Genomic DNA, 19,362 nt, shown 5'->3' on the forward strand with positions numbered 1-19,362 from the left:
ATACTTAATTTTAATTGAATTACGTATTAATCTATTAAGCCAATTAGGTTTTATCAGTTAACTTCCACATTATTTATTTTACAATTATGATTCATGACCAATATTATTTAGGAGTGTGATTATGGTTGCTTTTCTAATAATTTTTATATCAAAATATATACTAATAATATTTTTTTATTTTTTAAAAATTATTTTTTGATATTATTACATCAAAATAATTTAAAAACATATTAATTTAAAGTAAAAAAAAAAAAAAAATATGAAATTTTTTTTAAAATTTTTTAATATATAAAAACAAACAGTTGAAATATACATAAATTTAATTTGAAGGTTTGCTGGCTACAGAAGAACTTGGTCTAAGGTTCCTACCCTACATACAATCATGATTCATGACCAAAAAAAAAGGAAGAAAGGTAGGTGACCACTCACAATGTCTCATTGTCTAATTTATCAAATTAATGGAACAGATTGGGTTGCTTTAGGTGCTTAATACTATTTACGATGACCTTTGTAATATAAAATATTTATTTTTCTAAATTTCCACTCAATTTTATTCAACTTTATTAATCATGAATAGAACTTGCACGGCTGCGCAGTTCCATTCAATATTCTTGATGAAGATTCAATTAAATATTTTTTTTATTAATATGGATATTCAGAACCAACTTATATATATCTCGACTAATTCTATAAGTTCTAAAATTAATGATCATATAAAGATCAGATAAATAATCTAATAACTAATTGAGTTACATCTTATTCAGATAATTTTATAAGTTTTACATGAAATTTGAAACCGATGATTTCTAAAAAGCAAATCTAAAACCTAACTAATTGAGTTACATCATTCGAAATTATTCACTAAATATTTTATTATTATGATAATCACTAATTAGTAGAATGAATCAATTTAAATTATTTTGAATATAGATCTTTATGTTATTTTTATTTTTAAATGCATTTATAATAAAGTGAATGGGATAATAAAACAGGCGCATACATATATATATATATATATATATATATAATATATATATATTTCATATTGTTAAAATAATTATTAAACAATGTACTTCAACTTAAAATATTTAAATATTTAGATTAACTGATTAAACTAAATTTACCTCTTTCATCCAATGAAAAATAAAATCAAGTTATCCCACAAAGAGAAAGTAAAAGCTATCATAGGGCGACACAAGGTATGAAGTTTGAACCTGTTGGACAAGAATCAAACTAATATGAAATCAAGTGAAAATTGGAGGAGTGATTTGTAATTCGTCCAAAAAAGCCGTAAATCCATTTGAAGCTTATGGGGTTTGTACCTTCCTCCTACAATTATCTCATCTCCCTCTCTCTCTTTTTATCTTTTTTGTTTTTATCTTCTTCTGCTATCTAAACCATAAATGGCAGTGTCCACCGCCTTATCCATAGCCGGTGCAGGTGCCGGAACTCGCTTCTCCGGTGATTTTCAGAAGCTGGGGCGTGTTGAAACGAGGCTTTCTCAAAAACCCAGAAAGCATTCTGGCTGGTTATGCCTGTATAGGCACCAATTACCTCATTATTACAAGTGCTTTTGGCAAGAATCCAGAACCGAGAAATTGAGTTTCAAGCAAAGTTTAGCTCTTCGTAAAGATTCTGATGACAGCTTTCTCTCGGTATGGTGTTTCATTTCTTGTTGGCTTTTGTTTGATGTGCTGTTACTGTTGAAAACTGTATAATATGAAAACTGAAGTTTATGATCTTTTGTTTTGTACTTTGGTTTGTTTTCTTTTGGTTAACTTGATCATGATATTTTTTAATTGGGTGCTTGTAAAATTGAAGAAAGTGTTAGAAGTTTGAAACTTTGTATTTGAATCACACGTTCTATTGTAGTTTTGTTGTCATATGTACTGCTTGACTTGTGTTTTGTGTCATTCCTGAAATTCCCAATTCTTGTCGCGAGAGTCTATTAGATACCATCAAACAAATTGTTCAGGTTGGGAAAGTTTTGAAACTCTTCTCCTTTCTTGCCGATTCTATTGACATGCTTGATGTGGGAATGTATGAAGAAGCTTGGCAATGAGATTTAATGAGTAAAAGAATTGTGCTTTTGAACTTCTTAATGAAGTAGATTTTATTTTTGTGTTGACTATTGTGAAGAGACCATGCTGAGTTTGAGTGGTTGTCTCCTCCTACATTTTGGAAGAAATGGTTGCTCTTTTTGTCTTATGTCTTACCTCTGGTTGTAAGCCTAAGAATATCATAATTTCCTTTAAATGATTCTTTTGAATTTTGGGAGAAGCTATCGGAAATCTAATTTGCACTTTTATGGTCAAAATAGTTGATATGTGCTTAATCAAGACTTTAGTCCAAGCATGATCTACCATCTCATCTAATGTTTTGCTACTTGAGAGCACATGACTCTTTAATTTGTAATCAATCCCTCACAACTCACATTTGATTTTGTTCTTCCTTTACAAATATGCTAAACCTTAACCATACTTGTGCATATAGAAGAGTCCACAAAGTGGATGAATGTGTCAGTTACCAATTTAAACATACGAAACTTGTATGTCCACATTGTGTTGCCGGTGAGATTCACATTCGTTTGGTGATTCGCAGTTTGTCTGAGAGATTCCAGTTCTGCTGTTTTCTTTAAATGTGATGAATCGTGGTTAGATTCTAGAAATTGTTGCTCTCTTATTCTTAGTTATCTGCCCTTGTTAATGTCATAAACCTGTGGGGCTGGTTTTATGTGGTTACTGTATTTTCATGTCACTATATTATTTTCACTTTTATGCATCTTTTTTGCACTTTAGGTATTTGGCTTTTTAATGGCCAAACTCTAGGGTAATGATATATTGCTTACTAGTAATTCGAGGATGACTGTTCTATGTAAAACACATTCCAGCATAAATAAAACTAGAGAGGTGAAAAAAAAAATCAAATGTTATTTCCTTAATTGAATCTAGTGCATGGGGTTTCTTTTCTTTCTTTCTTTCAATTTTTTTCCCTGTTAAATGCCGGAGCCCTTCATCAAGTTTTGTAATTTTGATTATTCAGAATGAGATCTAGTACCATGTTTTTGCTTCTGTTGTTTCCATTCTTCTTGTGTTTTTAAGGCATTCTACATTACAAGCATAAGATGCCAGACAAAAAAGTGAGAGATTTCAGCTTCTTATCGGAGTCCAAAGGAATTGATATTCATTAGGTTAGGGAATTCTTACTATCACTAGAAATTGAATTGTTTACATGGTCATGGATACTGAAAGAAATTTTTTCTCATTTTGTTTTGACTACATGCTACTGTAGTGATGGCTGGAATTGGAAAATTGTTATGATTAATGCATAATTATCTATCTGCTTGTTGGATGTTAGGGTGGGTGCTTCCAATACCTTTGAGGCAATGTTCCTGACATGATTGATATCTTTGCAGAATGTAGAAGATACAGATGAGATGTTTGATGACTTGTTCAATAAATATGGAAAAGTAGTCTTTAGGAGCAATGACAATAAACCTCCTACCGCAGAGGTTGATGATGATGCTGAAAGCTTGTCGTGTAAGTTTGTAACACCCATATTTAAAATCATGGTTACTGCCTATGTTTTATGTAAATATAGTAATTATCTGTCTGCACCTAGTTTTCCTGCTATGCATGTGCGTTTTGGCTGATATCAGGTATCTTATTCTTGGATATCTAATTTTGTACTATTGTGCTGTATTTTCCTAGTACTGATTACAATTATTGTAATGATGTTAGTTTGTTCAGCGCTGCTAAAGGACCCTTGTTGTTGCTTTTACTTTGCTATCATATCATTTAATTACATCATTGTTCCATTAAAATATTAAAATATTTCTTGCCATCTTTTACATGGTACATTGCTCCAAACCAATGCTGTTCTGTTTTTTTCAGAAGTGCTGCTAACGGGCATTCTTTGTGTGCTTGAAGGTACTTTAATGCCGGCAATCATGTTTTTAAGAAATTTGAAAATGAAAAGTTGTTTTTATGCTTAGAAAACGATTTCATTATAACAAGACATGCATGTCTTTCAACTTCTGCCAAGTTTTGGCTGAGTTGGTGTCATTCAGCTAGTTGTGATGTCTTTCAGTTCTCTTTGGACTTTCTTGTTTTTTGTTCTTTTATCCTTTTTGTAAATGATTTGTGTGCTTCTGAAGTTCACTGGGTTCTTTTCTGAACAATACACATATTGCAGTTATGCACGCAGGCCTAGGTAATCTACATATAATCCTTCCATTTTTATGTAGTGTACCTCTGATTGACAATGTCCTGCTTCTTTTCTTCTGTTCTAGTTGCTGTTGAAATGGCCAAGGTTGCAAGTGATGTTAAGGCTTCAGATATAAGGGTCCTCTTCGTAAAGCCTCTTGTGTACTGGACTAGATTTTTTATCATTGCAACAGCATTTTCACGTCCTCAGATTGATGCTATCAAGTATTAACTTCTATTCATGTCTTTTATCCTTTTACATCTGGTTGATATAAGATTAAAAATGTCAATATTTGGAGCAATTCCTCAGATGATGTTGTCTCCCTTTGTAGTTCCAGAATGAGGGATCTTGCTGAAAAGAAGTATGGAAAAGTTCCATCTGGGGACACAAAACCCAACTCATGGACCCTGTTGGACTTCGGTGAGTTCTTGAATGACAATCCCAGCGGCTTCTTTTTATATGAAATTAACTCAACAAAGAAACAAAAAAAAAAAAAAAAAAGAGTTCCACGGTTATGAACATAGCCATATCCTCAATTTGCGTACAAAATTGAAGAGGTTGTTGTGTGCTGGTCAACTGATTCCAGTGGCTCTTTATTTTTTCCTGAAATATTAGTATTTAGGGTACTTCTGGTATTGGTAATCCAGAGTCTTTTCTTCTCTTGATAGATTTTTGGCTGGTGGTTGGGCTTGTGTATTTTCACTATGAGAAATTTCTTGCTGTTCATTGATGTAATTTAACTTGTATATTGGTCCAGGTGATGTAGTAATCCACATATTTCTTCCTCCGCAGAGAGCGTTCTACAACTTGGAAGAATTCTATGGCAATGCAACACCAATTGAGCTTCCTTTTGAGAACCAACCTCCATTTGGCAGATGAAATAAGTTTTGCTCAAGGATCTGATTGCTTTTAACCATCTCCACATAGCCGTGGTGTTTGGTTGGCAAACGACGCAAATTTCACCTCTGCCTGTTTGTGCTTTGCTTGATAGACATGCAGAGGCTGATGGGTGGAATAGAAACTTCTGCGAGCAGTCCTTGCTGAAGACATTCTTTCACAAATTTGTAATGGAGTAAGAGGGGGGCGGTGTCAACATCCTTAAAGTATCTCTTTTGGCTTCCGTGGCTGCAGAGTGTACTCAAAGCAGTATATGTGAAAGCCATGTGGTTTGGATAACATGGAAAAATGAACGTTTTGCCAACCATAATAGCAGTTTTTATTCTTCAAGGAAGCTTCTTTCCTCCTCATTCCCAATGAGTTTTAATGTTTATCGATGACGAAAAAAATGAAGGATACCAAACAAAGGTTTCTTTGGAATTTAAACACTCACAGGATTCCTGAACAAATGCAGAAACAGAAAGTTTAGCTTTCAGCTGATTAAAAGAACGATATTGAATTGTATGACAGTGATTGTTTAGTTATATTCGTATAGAAACATTACAAGGACCAGTAAGTATACATCTGATTTCAACTCTATACTGGTAATGTGTACAGATCCGAACCAGCTACTAACGCGGTTAAGTGGATCTCAACACAACACTACCACGATCTTATCAATTTAGACACAGAAGGATCCAAGCCAAAGTAACCGGTGTTTCACATATCATCAGTGATTGTAGCTCAAATGCTCTCTCTTATCATACAGTTTTCATACAGTTTTGGAGAACCACTGTAGCGTCAAAACCTGAATGAAGCCTGGTTAAATGGTCCATAGAAGACAACTATAGAGATCATCCAAGTCAGTCTCAGTCATGAGCTGATCAATGGTTGCCACCTATTTAAAACAGTTGAAACTGATTCCTGCAAACACAGAATGAAGACATGTCTTTAAGAGACAGCATAAACACGTGTGTTGTATAAGAACATTCCTCCCTCTCTACAATGTTTGCAAGTATATAACATACAAAATTTATGTGCATGCATGTGGATTCGTGCATGCACATGCAGCCTTGCTTATGTTTAAGCCTAGAACGACATCTACTATGAACCATAGAGGGTTAATTAGATATAAGAGGAGAATTACAATTACAGCTGGACGTATGTTGACTGCCTTGTCCAGGGTCTGTGAAACTCAACTCCATATCGTGAGTAGCACCAGGCTCGTAAGCTTCAAGAAAACTAATCTTTGCCTTATTTGGTAAATCATGGGGATGAACAAACGGCACTCCAGGAGGCCATCCAATCTCCATTCTTATGTTTGCACATGGGCTATCTAGGGCATGAATGTGATTCTCACACTCTTTCAGGTTGCAGAATCTTAACTTGATACCCTTTTTATCAGCAATGTCCTGAACTCTTTCTTTCAGAACCCTCTGGGCCTCAAGCCTTAGCCTCTTTGAAGGTGGTAGAGGTTTGCATCTTGAATTATTCTTCCTCCTCCTAATCAAGGGCTTCGCAGATCCTGTACCAGCATGTCATCGATCCAAGGACCTGCTGTTAAAAACTACTCACTAAGGACTATTTGAACAAAAAAAGAAAGGTGAAAATCCAAAATGAAGATGAGCCAACAAACAGAAATGGACAGAACATATTATCAGGACCAGCCAGTGGGATGCTGATTTCCAAAACTCTACATTTGTCAAATGGCATTTACTTTCTTCTTATCCCAAAGAAAACAAAAAATTGATGCAGGAGGACTGAGCTCACAACAGAAAACGAAAAACTATGCAACACAACAGAAGAAAGCAATTAAAAATCACAACCATTGCTCCACCAATCGATGCTATTCTAAGAAACTACACAATTCCTAAGCAGAAAGTTTTGTCCGCGCACCGCGCCATACGAAGAGCCTAACTAAATCAGAAAGACAAGGGTGGCATGCCATCCACAGCATAAGGTTTGTGCAATAAATTTCTAGTGCATTTTAACTACTACACTAATTTGCTAGTTGAAAACCAAAACAGGAACATTATGGGAGTGCTGCATACCATCTTGCGCTGTAGGGAAACTGAAACTCTGGAAATTATGTCTGTTAAAGAGCTGGTCGGTAGGATGTGATCTCTGCATGAAATCATCCACTGGTATTGGTAGCTGAAATTGAGCTTCAACACCATGACCAGCTGCTCTCATCTCCGAACAATTGAGACTGGTCATGGATTTTGGCATAAGTTTAAAAGCCAAAGAACAGCGTCCATACATGCTACCCTGCATGCTATTAAACTCTGTTCTGAGCAGTGCTGGGTTGACATAGCCTGCAGTTGCCTGGTAGAGTGCAAGACCAGGGTATACAATGGCTTCTTGAGGACCAAGATCAACATCCACAGGAACCCACCGCCCATGAAGGTCTCTTATGTGTAAACCTGGCTTATCTGACTTGACAAGAGATATTAGGCTTTTATCCACTTGGTGCTCATGGTCTGGATACATAACCAGCTGCCCGTCCTCATGGGCTGTTAAATTATGATGTTGTGTGCCTTGAAAAGATGGCCTTGCATGACAACAAACAGACAACACAGAAGATGATATTTCCCTGTTTCTCAAGGGAACATTATCAAGTATTTCAGTGAATGGAGAGCTACGCAAATTCAAATAGAAGCTGATGGCATCCAGTATATCCCTAGCTGCCTTTCCAAGCAGGCAAAAGATGTCAGGCAAACCTCCTGGAGGAATTTCCATTGTATTGTTGGGCTCTATAGGAGTGAGTCCAGGTCTATAATCATATGTTTCCTGCCATAGCTGAGGATCCATGTAGTAACCTGATGTCTTGCACCATTCCCGAGAATCATTAGTGTGAATCATATCTGGAGCTGGAAATGATGATCGTTGATGGAAATACAAGCGAGCAGAATCCAAACCAGATCTTAAGAGAGCCCCGTCACTTGATGAAAACTGAATGATGGCGGCAGAATATTGAACAAGCGATTGTGACAAAGTTGTTACTGATAGTTTGTAAGATTCAGAAGGAAGGCCTTCAGAGGGAACTAGATCGCTAAGCTTCACACGACCCAAAGGTTGCAGGCCATTGCCTGCCATGAAACTGTCACTGTGATGGTTGCCTGAGCTTAAACAGAACCAAAGCACCCTATGAACAGCAGAAGTGAACTACGGCATCAGTCACAATCCAAAAACTGTTAGCCATCATGTAAATAATCAAAACTTGTTTCAGTTGCCTTGAACTTAGAAACTTATTCATTTAAAATGGCCATCTAATCTCAAATGAAAAGACATGTTACAGGGAATTTTGCAGATAATAAAAAGAATGCAGACATCTACAGGTCTTATGAAGGGCACTTTGGTTTTTCCACATGAATCAACTGTGGCATGCCATTCCTACTTGTATTTCCAGTTTTTTCAGCAGAAAATAACACTAATTTGTCAAATGATTCATTTATCTTCCTAAATGAAACAATATAACAAAAATAAACTACAGAAAATGAAATAGTAACGACGATATAATATGCTTTTACAGAACAGTAAGCTTTTCAAAGCCCACATCATTCAAACAACATCCTCTAAGTTTTGTATCAACAATTTCAGCTCATACCCACTTCCTAAGATCACATTTTCTCTTGCAAATACCACCTCTTGAGTTCCCAATTATCAAGACCCAGTTCCTACTCCTAGCTCTAAAACCTAAAAAACTCATCTTTCATAGTGAAATAAAAAATTAACTTCCCATAAATAAACTGCCCCTTTGAATATCAGCTATGAAATAGCCCTTTAATGCATATCCTGACCCAAATAAAAAATAACAATCTTCTCTGTTTTTCTATCAAAATGACCATCCTTATTTCCATTTATCAATAAAAAGCAACAATCCAGACTAAAACTAACTTCAAAATCAGAACTTTTTAGCATAAACTTTGTCCACAACTTCACGAAGTGGAGAGAAAGAAGCCACCTTTTTCCAAAGAAATTAAAGACGTTGGCTTGAACAATCAAATGCCAAATTGGGTTAATTCTGGATTAGGGTTTTGCAGAGGAGACAGAAAGGACTTGGTGGGTCAGGAGTTAAAGACATGAAATGAAAGAGTCCTTCCGCTTTGTTCAGTTGAGGAACGGAAGGGTAAGAAATAAGACATTAGGATGACAACTTGGTAAATATTGCTGGATTTGTTTTGGTTGTTCTGGCTGACTATAGGATAAAGCTGTTAAAAAATGTCTGCTGATGTTTATGTATTAGCCTGAAAGAGAAAATAAAATAAAATAAAATAAAAATATGATTTCATTTATTAAAAAATGTGGATGGAAGTTTAATTTTTGAGGTATTTTAAAATGTTTTCTTATAAATTTAGTGATATCAAAAAGTGCCAAAAAACAATATATTTTAAAGTGGTTTAAGAATAATTATTAATTTTTACTTTATTAAAAAGATATATATAAAGAGAAGAAAAACAACATGTAGAAAATAAAAAAATATATATATATTTATTGTGCCACCCATTTAGGAAGATTATTCTTAAATATTTATTCAAAAACAAAAGGGAAGGATATAGATATAAATTTAGCTATAACTCTTTAATGTAGAGTAGAGAATGCTAGGAGAAAAACAAATATTAAATAAATCTAAGGCTGCACTTCTTGATTATTATTTTTTCCATCACATCCTTCCCTTTTAGATAAAAAAAATATATATATGTTATTAAAAAATTTTATAATTATATTTTATTTAAAAATTATTTTTATTTTTATTGCTATCCACTATCATCCATAATTTTTCTATCTCTTATTAAACATGCACAACACTTCATCCTTTAACTTTTTTATATATCTTTAACACTCCGAAGAATAGTTATGAAACTGGCCTGGCCGGTCCAGCAGGTCTATCTAGAATCTAACCAATTCAAAATTAAAATCGGACTGGATTAAAAAAAAATAGAGGAAAAAAATCAGTGTGACCTGACTGACCCGATGGGTTGACTTGGCAATACCTAGTTGTAACCCGGTGACTTTTATTTATTTTTTTTACTAAAACGATATTATTTTGATTTTAAAAAAATTGACCCGGTTAAAACCCGGAACCTGGGCTTTGGACCGGACCAGGTCTAAAAACTATCCTCCAAACTTTTGACTCCAAATCAAACACAACTTTACATAAGAGGAGAAAATACAGTTCAAAATATATTTAGAATAATTACTCCTCTTAAAGAGGCTGACTCCTGATCTGATTTTAGCTCTGTCATGGTGAAGATGGGAGACATGGAACCACCAACTGGTTCTCAAGTGAAGACATGAAGGTTTTGCAATGTTGTTACAAATTAATTAGTCTTTATCTTTCTCTTTATCGGGGTTTTTTTTTTTTTTTGTTAATTTAACTTGTGTGTGTTCTTATAGTTCTTGATTGCAAAGCTCTTGCTTATCTTTTGTATTATTAAGGAGGAAAATGCACTAAAAGAGGATAAGTTTTAGCTAACGGTGCCACTTTAGTTGGTGATGATTTCGCCTTGGACAACAACATCTCAATAGTTTACTAGATTTGTATATTGATCTTCCCCGCGGTGCCAGGCAAAAAAATTTCAATATAAAAAAAATGTTTAGAAAAAAAAATATAAGATTTGAATTATATGGCTCGATAAATAATTTAAATAATATGATTATAAAAATATACAACAATAAATAAAGGATAGAAAAAATAATAATGAAAACAAAGTTAAAAAAAACTTGATGATTTGAGCCAACCTAAAATCTTAAATAACTTGATAATGAAAGGAAAATTAAAAACAAAAAAAACTTTAGTTAAATCGAGTTAACTTGCAAACTTTGCGACCATGAAAATAAAATTAAGATGATCTTATATATAAAAAAAAAAAAAAAGAGTTCGAAAACTAATTCCTAATAAATCAAATGAGAACATAATAATTCCACACACAAAAAAAAAAAGGTCAAGCTCAATCTCTAGCAAATAAAACATTGAAGGATGAAAATTAAAGAAAAAAATTTAATTTAAAAAGGTCAAAAAAACTTGATCTAAGCTCACTCAAGTCAAGATGTAAAATCTATACTCAGTCGTGATACAAGGGTAAACACGTTCGAAAGCAAATTGAATAATATCATGAAACTCAATTATCAAATAATTTAATGTTGAACGATAAAAGTATAAGTTAATTTGGGTTGACCCACAAACCCTATGACTATGGAAATTGTGAAATCCTTGTTCCTTTAACAAGTTTAATTCCTAACTAATTTAATTATAAATGATGAAATTGTAAAAAACATATATATCAATTTAAAAAACTTGTCAAAGATAAAAAGATAGCAATAAAAAGATTGAGGGTCAAATTTAATAGGAAAAAAACTAATAAAGGATGAAATCATAAAAACAATATGATCAAGATAACCTAATAAAAAAATTAAAAATTAAATTGATTTAAAACAATTGAAGCTGTGGAGACCAAATTTGAACACTAACAAGTGTTGAGCTCATTTTTTTCTTCAAACATTAGGAATTGAATTACATGGTCATGGAAGAGATTCAATCCTTTTAATGTTTTTGGTCCCTCAAATTTTTTTCTCAATTTGATCCTTTAACATTGAGTTTCTTTTTAGATTGTACTTCATAGTTTTGTTTTTTATTTTTTGCCTAAATATGAATATTCCACAATCTAGAGGAAAAAATCCGACACTCGTTTAATGCTTGGTTTTGCAAAAAAATAAAAAATTATTGATGTAAAACAATTAAGGCTTAAATGATCAAATTTGAAAAACAAATAATTCTAGGCATTGAAAAAGATGGGCAAAGCAACTTGATTGACTCATGCAATAAACAAATTAGCTTGTGGAAAAAGGTCGTCGTTCTTTGATTGCGTGTGCTCCTCTTTTGATGGCTCCAAAACACCATTAGCAGTTGTATTTGAACTGTCACAACAAGATCTTTCTGGTGGTTGGGCATGTGCTCATGATAGAGCAACAGTGAGGCTCATATGCCATTTTATTTCTTCTTCTCTTTCTTTTCTCTTTCCACTCCACGTAATCCACAAAGGTTTTTCAAAAGTTGAAAGGTTTCTAGTGATTTTGTTTTGGTATGAAATCTAGTTCTTGTATTTTTTTATTGTTATTTATTTTTTTTTGCATTATTTTTTTTAATTTTTTTCAATTTCATTCATCAGCATTTAGTTTTATTTTTTTATATCAATTTTAGTCATCGATCTATTGATAGCTATTGTTTTGTTTTGAGTCATTTTCTAATATATTTTTCTAATTTCATCTTGTAACATTTTATTTTATTTTATTTTTATATCAACTTTAGTCCTCGTTTTTTTTATTATTATCTATTTTGTTTTGGATCTTTTTTTATTGAGTTTTTTTTTAATAAATTATCCCTCGATATTTGGTTGATTGAAAATCCAACTTGTGATTTTTTTGAATTTTCCTTATATGAAATAATTGCAGCCTCATGACCTGGATTACTGTTTTGGAATTTTAGCTCAAGTTCATTTTAGTTTTTTTTTTAATTGATTTTTTTTAATTTTATCATTCAATATTAAGTTTTGATTGAAAATTGAACTTTGTAAATTATTTTCACATTTCTCTATATGAAGTTATCTTGATCTCATATCTCAAGTCGCAGGCTTGACAAGTTAATCTAAGTTAATTGAATTTTTTTTTACATTTCTCTATATAAAGTTATCTTGATCTCATATCTCAAGTTACAGGTTTGACAAGTTAACCTAAATTGATTGAAATTTTATTTTTTTTTTTTCTTTTAAAAAAAAAATTAACTTATATCATTCAATATTAAATTGATTTGATTTAGTTTTATTCAATTTATTTTATATAAGATTATTTTGACCAAGAAGTTATAGATTTAGCCAGCTAACTTAATAAACCTAGGTAGTTTTTTTTTTTTTTTTTAATATTGTTCTTCAACATCATTTGATTTGCTGTGCTGGGAATTGAAATTTAAATTTTTTATTATGTTTTGCTTTTTACGAGTTTATTTTATTCTCGTTTACTTTTTGGAGAATGTTTGTAAAGTATGGACACGAGCATGCTGTTTCCAATTGATGCATTCATTGAGGGAATTTGGGTTGGACTTGGACCAAACAAAAACGTTTCATGCTTCGAGCTGTTGCACGCCAGAAGAGATTTTATTCCAATCTGAAGACCCTAAGTTCGATTCACATACAAATTTCATTTGACTTTTCAAATCTTGATCCCATCCTTGGCCCTCATTTCTATATTTATCTTCCAACCATTTTACGCTTTCGGCAGCATCAGTTACCGAAAATCTCTAGTGGGATCACTCTCGCCCTTAAAAAGCTTTCGAATTTCCTTCCCCAGCAGAAGCATGATTTATTATTTTGAGATAGCTGAGCATCCCATTTCATCTGGAGATACTAATTTTCTTGTACACCCAAGTTCTCTACAGGTTTAATATATGTCGACATACAGGCTTACCATGACCCCAAACTCCAGTCCTTGAGAGCTCGCAGACTCATTTGATAATATTTGCAACAGAGCTCAGCAAACTTCGAATGGTTGGATATTCCTAACAATCTTTCGATAGCAATTCATAGTGTAATATATAAGTTAGCTCATTTAATACCTTCAAGAAAAATGCAGTGATGCATTCTTATTTCGTCGACGAGGGGAAAAAACTGGACAAAATTTCCATGAAGGAATAAAAAGCACAGCCTATTCAACATACTTGAATAATAACTACAGCCTCCATAAAACACAGGCGCAACAGGAGTATCAACCACTAATCCATACAGGCCAAGTTAATCAAAAACAGAATAAAATCTTCACTATTACATCATTCACAACAATCAAGTCAGGGCGAGCAAGAGAGAAGTTGGGTGGGAAAGGAGGGGTAGAAATGGTGAGGAGTAAACATTACCTATGGCTTACGAGGGGGAGAAAGGTGAGGAGTAAACATTACCTATGGCTTACGAGGAGGAGAACTGCTGCTGCTACTGTTACTGCTGCTTCTTCCTCTCAAGGGCCTACAAGAAAAGGATTTCCCATCAGTACAGAACATAACTACAACCAACAGGAGGTAACAGCAGTATGATTCAAACTTCACAACAAACCAAAAGCCTGGACAAAAAATCCCTTCAAGTTTCAAAAACAGTTATTTAACTAATATAGCCAATATGACTGAAATTGAGTAGATAATTATTGGTTCGATTGGTTACATTCAAGTGAACTATAAAATCTAGAAAGGCCAAACGTAAACAAAGAGAGAGAGAGAGAGAGAGCTCTCGCTTTCCACTTTCTTCAGTTATGCAACTTTCTTTTGCATGAAAATCAAGTTAAATTGACTATAGAATGACCCTTGCACAGAATGCTAGCATATTTTAACTATTCCTTATGCATCCCTAGGTAGAAAAAAGTTTCCATGTCTGCTAACATCACTAAAGATCCTTGCATATTAAACATACCCTTCAAAATTAAGCTTATAAATCATTAAAAAAACCATGCATGGCATAATGGGTTTTGACATCGATACCACGTAAATGATAACTAAGAAGCAACACCCATATCAAAAACAAAAGGTTAAAATGTGTGCTTATATCCTAATTGTCTTTTTCAGTGTCTGGAGCACTCAATGCCTGGAGTGATGACAGATGCCTGCGGCCTCTAATCCTAAGGTATTGGTAAAACTTCTGTTCTATACTTCTAGGTCATTCACAGTTCTTTCAGTGAAGCCCAGGAATAAATAATAATCTGAGCAAGTGTGTACACCAGTAACTTCCATACTCTCTTTCAGTCTTTTTCCTAACAGAATCCCCAACCCCTTATCCCTCTTTTTAAATAACAATAATAGAAAATTTTGAAATGCATAGTGGTCATTCAACCAACATGTGCACATGTGAGCCAAGCATGGATCTTAATGAGTTACAAACAATGAAAGGACAAAATGGTGCTAATATGGACATCTTCTATCAGACATGAAAGTCATGTAAAGAATAATGGAAAAATCTATATAGACTAAAAAGGAAGAAAATGAATTACCTTCTAGGACTGCGACTCCTTGATATCTTGCGAGTTGCCTGTTACAATTGAACAGACAAAACCAATTAATAAAAAATAATGAAAAGGTTCTCGCAGGAAAACACGGAAAACCTATAGCACCAACCTTGCGTGGACTAGGTGATCCAGAGTATGATGAAGACCTCCCACGCCTTGCAACTGGCGCTCGGCCCCTGCCATATTTAAACACCAAGCAGAAAAACATGAGGAGAGACATCATATGCAACACCAAGGAATGTAACAAAAATATTCCAAGATCATATGTTTGTTTTACAATGACATAATAGAATATGAGGTTCAATCAAATATTTCTATTCATTTTCCAAAGCAAGTAAAGCATATTCACTTAAGCTGAAAAGGCCACACTAGTAAAAGGATGTTGGCTCCACATTTATAAAAGAGGTAGAAGTTCAGAAAACAGTCCAGGGATCTTGTTTCAGCTTCAGCTTCTTTAAAATACAAGTCTGAACCCAAAACTAATTCAAAATGCTCCTTATGCGCTAGCATAAAAGTTTCAAACAAAAGAGTGCACATTATATCATCAAACTTAGTGAAATTCACTAAGGACTTTAACTTCAAATTTACACAAATAAGTGTAGGAAAACCCAGAGACATTAGCTTGAATAAATCTGACAGGAAAGAAAGTTAAGGGGAAAATAAGGGAGATAAAATAATATTTACCAAACAAGGTCTATTTCAGAAAACAAGAAACTCATATCTTGGGTATTTGATGTTACCTTCGTGGCGAGAGTGACCTTGAGCGAGAACGAGCTGGTCGACGAATTGGAGAGCGGCTACGTCTACGGAGTGGAGACCTTCTTGGAGGACTACGAGCTCGTCGAGGAGGTGTGCTGTAGTAAAGGAAAAGGAAATGTCAAAAGTTAATATCCAGAGTATAATTTGTATTTATTTACAACAAAGAAAACATATGAAACAATGGCTTTGAAGAATTTCAGGTTTTAGATTGCAGTAATTTGATCGATATAATTACCGCCGCCTTGGAGGAGGAGAACGCCTACGAACAGGGCTACCACGCATCCTTCTGGGTGAGGCCCTAGGGAGAGATGACAATGTGGCATTAGCTTCAAAATACTGATGATATCACAGAACCAAACATGTAATAGATAGTCAACTACCTACCTCAAAGGGGACCTATATCTCCTTGGAGGTGAGGATGGAGAACGACCTCTAGCCGGTGATGCAGGTCTCCGCCTTGGAGGTGTCTCACCACGACGATAAGGAGACTCTACTCGGCGACGACCAGGAGAATCTGCACGTCTGCGTGGTGGAGAATCCAACTGACGTCTAGGAGATCCACCCCTTCGAGTAACAGGCGACCTCCTTCGAGGTGAAGCCAGAGGTTTCCGATGGGGAGAAGCTGACAACATCAACAAAGAATAGTGAACACAGGCATTAATTCATGATGATTGTAGAGAATAGATAAAATGTGTAGTGACAGTCATCTTATACAAGCCATACGTTCTCTTTGCCTTTTGGGTCCATCCTTCTCAGCATCTGCACTGGCATTATCAGTTTTGGGAGCATCTCTCTTTGGAGCTGTGGCAATTGGCTTTGGGGGTGGTGAAAGCTTCTGTCGTGGAGGTAATGTGAACTTTGCCCGAACAACATTGCCATCAATTTGAGCCTGCATGGAGGCAATTTACAACATTAATAGTCATATTATGCTTTTCTTGTCACAACTACATTTAGTACCCATGTCTAGGCATGACCTACCCCGTCCATGTATAGCAAGGCCTTTTCAGCATCCGCTCTAGTCTTAAACTCAACGTATCCAAATCCTTTAGGAAGATTAACCTGCTCAAGCATGTAATTACACCTTAAAAAACACACATTCTACCGACTACAGAATAAAGAAAAGCTTTTATAGACTTACAGTGCGATCCATTGCCAGCTCCACATGTACAACTTCACCGAAGTTACCTGAATGAATGAAACATTAGTTTGCTATCAATGATCATCAAGAAATTTTGCACAGAGTTCTATTACTATTAATGGATGTTTTGGTTAACAAATCATTAAGGATTCCCTTAACAATTTTATTCAAGAAGATGCAGCAAAATACAGAAAATAACCATTAATTTCATACACTTGATAGCTGGAGTCGATCCATTCTTCACCACTAGAAGCTTTTAAACAAATACCATTGCAAATCTCAGTTACTGAGGCAGGCTCCCATTACTGTCTAAGCCTAGCAGTAATACTGTGATAGTCCATGTGCATTAAATAGTAATATGCAGCTCAGGTTAATTCATAGTTAGAGTACTATAACTTCAGAAAAGAGGACAGAGGGGGGACCATGTCCATCATGACAACAATTGAGTTACTCAACCTCGAAAACAGTTTTTTTCCAAAAGAACAATGCCCAGTTCTCTTTCCACTGGCATAGCTATACATGTATACATTTGTATGCAAGCATTCACATATTGCATGCATGTATCAATAAACACGAAACTGAGATACATTTACACTTAGACAAGGCATACATGAACACCAAGGCACAAGTATCAACCTATTCAAGCAACAACAAGGGCTAGGAAAGTAACAGAACAAAAAGAAATTCTTCCAGAATACATAAACAAATAAATACTGAAATACTAGTTTCAGTCTAGACCACAATCCCAATCAGAGACCAACTGCCACAAAGTATAAGACCAGTATCAATCAACCACAGACCAATAGTCCATCCACATAATGCAACCTCCAGCACATTTTTTTTTAATTCATAAAAGAAGCAGAAAGAACTCACTAAATATTTCTCTTAGGTGACCCTCATTCACGTTCCTGGTCAGAGAGTCAATGTGCAGAACAAGAGACTCGCGAATTGGTGAAGCTTTCCTGAAATGGATGACAATGCAAAAGATCATATATGGTAAGCAATAAAACCCACAAAAATAAAGACTGTAAAAACTGAAGACCCCCAGTTTGAAGATATTATAGACCAAAAAAATAATGCAGAAAACAATTTCAACAAAAAAGTAGCATATAAATTTACCTTGCAGGTGGAGAAACCTTTTTAGATTGTGGTGGTGGAGACCGGCCTCGCCTAGCTCCTTCAGCAGGACTTCTTTCAAATTAAATAAATGAACAAAGCATATGTCCCAAGTTAGAACAAAATAATAAAACAAGCCCCAAAAAAAAGTATAAGAAATAAACTCATACATGACTCAAGATACAAAAATACTCATTAATCTAAAAAATGCAGAAATTTTACATCAACAAGGACTACTTTAACGAATCTTTGATGCTCAGGCTTAATGGTAAATGAGGTATCAGTTATCAATTGCGCTTAGACACCCTTAAAATATATCCAACCCATAAATTAATCACAAAAAAATAGAATTTTAGGTCAATAAGTAAATTGAAAGGAAAAAAAAATGAGGAACACCTAATAAATAATCACAGTTATTCTCCATCGAAAATCCAAAAAACACTCATATTAACTATCACATTCTACATTAAAGATAATCATGTTTTAATTAACTCAATCTGCCAAAAATCAAAATCATCATCAAGAACCCTAAATGGAAAAATCGTAAACTCATTCCTTAATCGGATGCTAATGTCAATGAATCATCTAAAATTCTAAAAACAAACTAAATTTAAGAAAAGAAACAGGAACGGCATAATTGTGAATTCACCTTTTGCGAGGAGGAGGGCTTCGGCTTCCAGAACTGGCGCTGCGAGAAGGAGACGAGGAGGAGGAGGACAAGGACCGAGAACGAGATCTGGACCGGGACACTGAACGAGAGCGAGAGCTAGAGCGAGAATCTGAACCGGAGTAGGAGCGGGAGCGAGAGGAGGAGCCTGAACCGGATCCTGATCGCGATGTAGGGCGGCCTCTCGTTGGCTTCGCCATGACACAGAGAGAGAGAGAGAGAAGAGGGAGAGGGAAATGGAACCCTGGATAAACCCTAGCGAACTTGGGGATAGAGACAGTGAGTGAGAGGGATAGTGTCCGGTTAGTGGTTTTTATTTGTGGACCTAAGAAGAATCCTGGGCCTGCTTTGTATATCCAAAGGCTTTATAAGATGGGGAAAAAAGTGGTTAAATAAATTAATTAATTAAATTTTCATTTTTCTTGAAAAAAAAACTCAATAATATATTTTAACAACAATAATAAGTGAAACATTAGCTTAATAAACTTGAAAGGTTGTAAAAAAGATATATATATTTTTGAATGCAATGAATCCTAATAATAAGTGGTTAGCCCATTAAATAATA

At 34.5% G+C, this 19,362-nt stretch overlaps 3 protein-coding genes across 7 annotated transcripts; 1 reads left to right on the forward strand and 2 right to left on the reverse strand.

Annotated features, from left to right (window-relative positions):
• Nucleotides 1–1,321: 1,321 nt before the first annotated feature.
• Nucleotides 1,322–5,433, forward strand: LOC118040708 (protein Iojap, chloroplastic). Of its 2 annotated transcripts, none has more exons than XM_035047708.2 (5): nucleotides 1,322–1,655; nucleotides 3,416–3,539; nucleotides 4,292–4,430; nucleotides 4,538–4,626; nucleotides 4,999–5,433. In XM_035047708.2, exons 1-5 carry the CDS (start codon nucleotides 1,404–1,406, stop codon nucleotides 5,046–5,048), a joined length of 654 nt encoding a protein of 217 aa, XP_034903599.1. In that variant the 5' UTR covers nucleotides 1,322–1,403; the 3' UTR covers nucleotides 5,049–5,433. The 2 variants fall into 2 exon arrangements, with proteins under 2 accessions (XP_034903599.1, XP_034903598.1); XM_035047707.2 differs by having other exon boundaries at nucleotides 1,324–1,655; nucleotides 4,964–5,433.
• A 147-nt stretch (nucleotides 5,434–5,580) lies between these two features.
• On the reverse strand, nucleotides 5,581–9,284 carry LOC118040706 (uncharacterized). Of its 2 annotated transcripts, XM_035047706.2 has the most exons (4): nucleotides 9,047–9,283; nucleotides 7,134–8,227; nucleotides 6,230–6,607; nucleotides 5,581–6,006 (listed from the first exon to the last, which is right to left on the reverse strand). In XM_035047706.2, coding segments are annotated over exons 2-4 (1,425 nt in total). In that variant the 5' UTR covers nucleotides 8,179–8,227; nucleotides 9,047–9,283; the 3' UTR covers nucleotides 5,581–6,004. The 2 variants fall into 2 exon arrangements, with proteins under 2 accessions (XP_034903597.1, XP_034903596.1); XM_035047705.2 differs by lacking the exon at nucleotides 5,581–6,006 and having other exon boundaries at nucleotides 6,033–6,607; nucleotides 9,047–9,284.
• Nucleotides 9,285–13,758: 4,474 nt separating this feature from the next.
• LOC118040711 (uncharacterized) lies at nucleotides 13,759–19,093 on the reverse strand. Of its 3 annotated transcripts, XM_073412727.1 has the most exons (13): nucleotides 18,780–19,093; nucleotides 18,134–18,205; nucleotides 17,888–17,976; nucleotides 17,015–17,061; nucleotides 16,855–16,935; nucleotides 16,600–16,765; nucleotides 16,261–16,498; nucleotides 16,112–16,174; nucleotides 15,858–15,971; nucleotides 15,227–15,293; nucleotides 15,103–15,140; nucleotides 14,009–14,090; nucleotides 13,759–13,966 (listed from the first exon to the last, which is right to left on the reverse strand). In XM_073412727.1, exons 1-12 carry the CDS (start codon nucleotides 18,995–18,997, stop codon nucleotides 14,027–14,029), a joined length of 1,257 nt encoding a protein of 418 aa, XP_073268828.1. In that variant the 5' UTR covers nucleotides 18,998–19,093; the 3' UTR covers nucleotides 13,759–13,966; nucleotides 14,009–14,026. The 3 variants fall into 3 exon arrangements, with proteins under 3 accessions (XP_073268828.1, XP_034903606.1, XP_073268827.1); XM_035047715.2 differs by having other exon boundaries at nucleotides 13,759–14,090; nucleotides 18,134–18,202; XM_073412726.1 differs by having other exon boundaries at nucleotides 13,759–14,090.
• Nucleotides 19,094–19,362: the final 269 nt, after the last annotated feature.

This window comes from Populus alba, chromosome 11 (assembly GCF_005239225.2).
Source record: "Populus alba chromosome 11, ASM523922v2, whole genome shotgun sequence".
NCBI classification, from domain to species: domain Eukaryota; kingdom Viridiplantae; phylum Streptophyta; class Magnoliopsida; order Malpighiales; family Salicaceae; genus Populus; species Populus alba.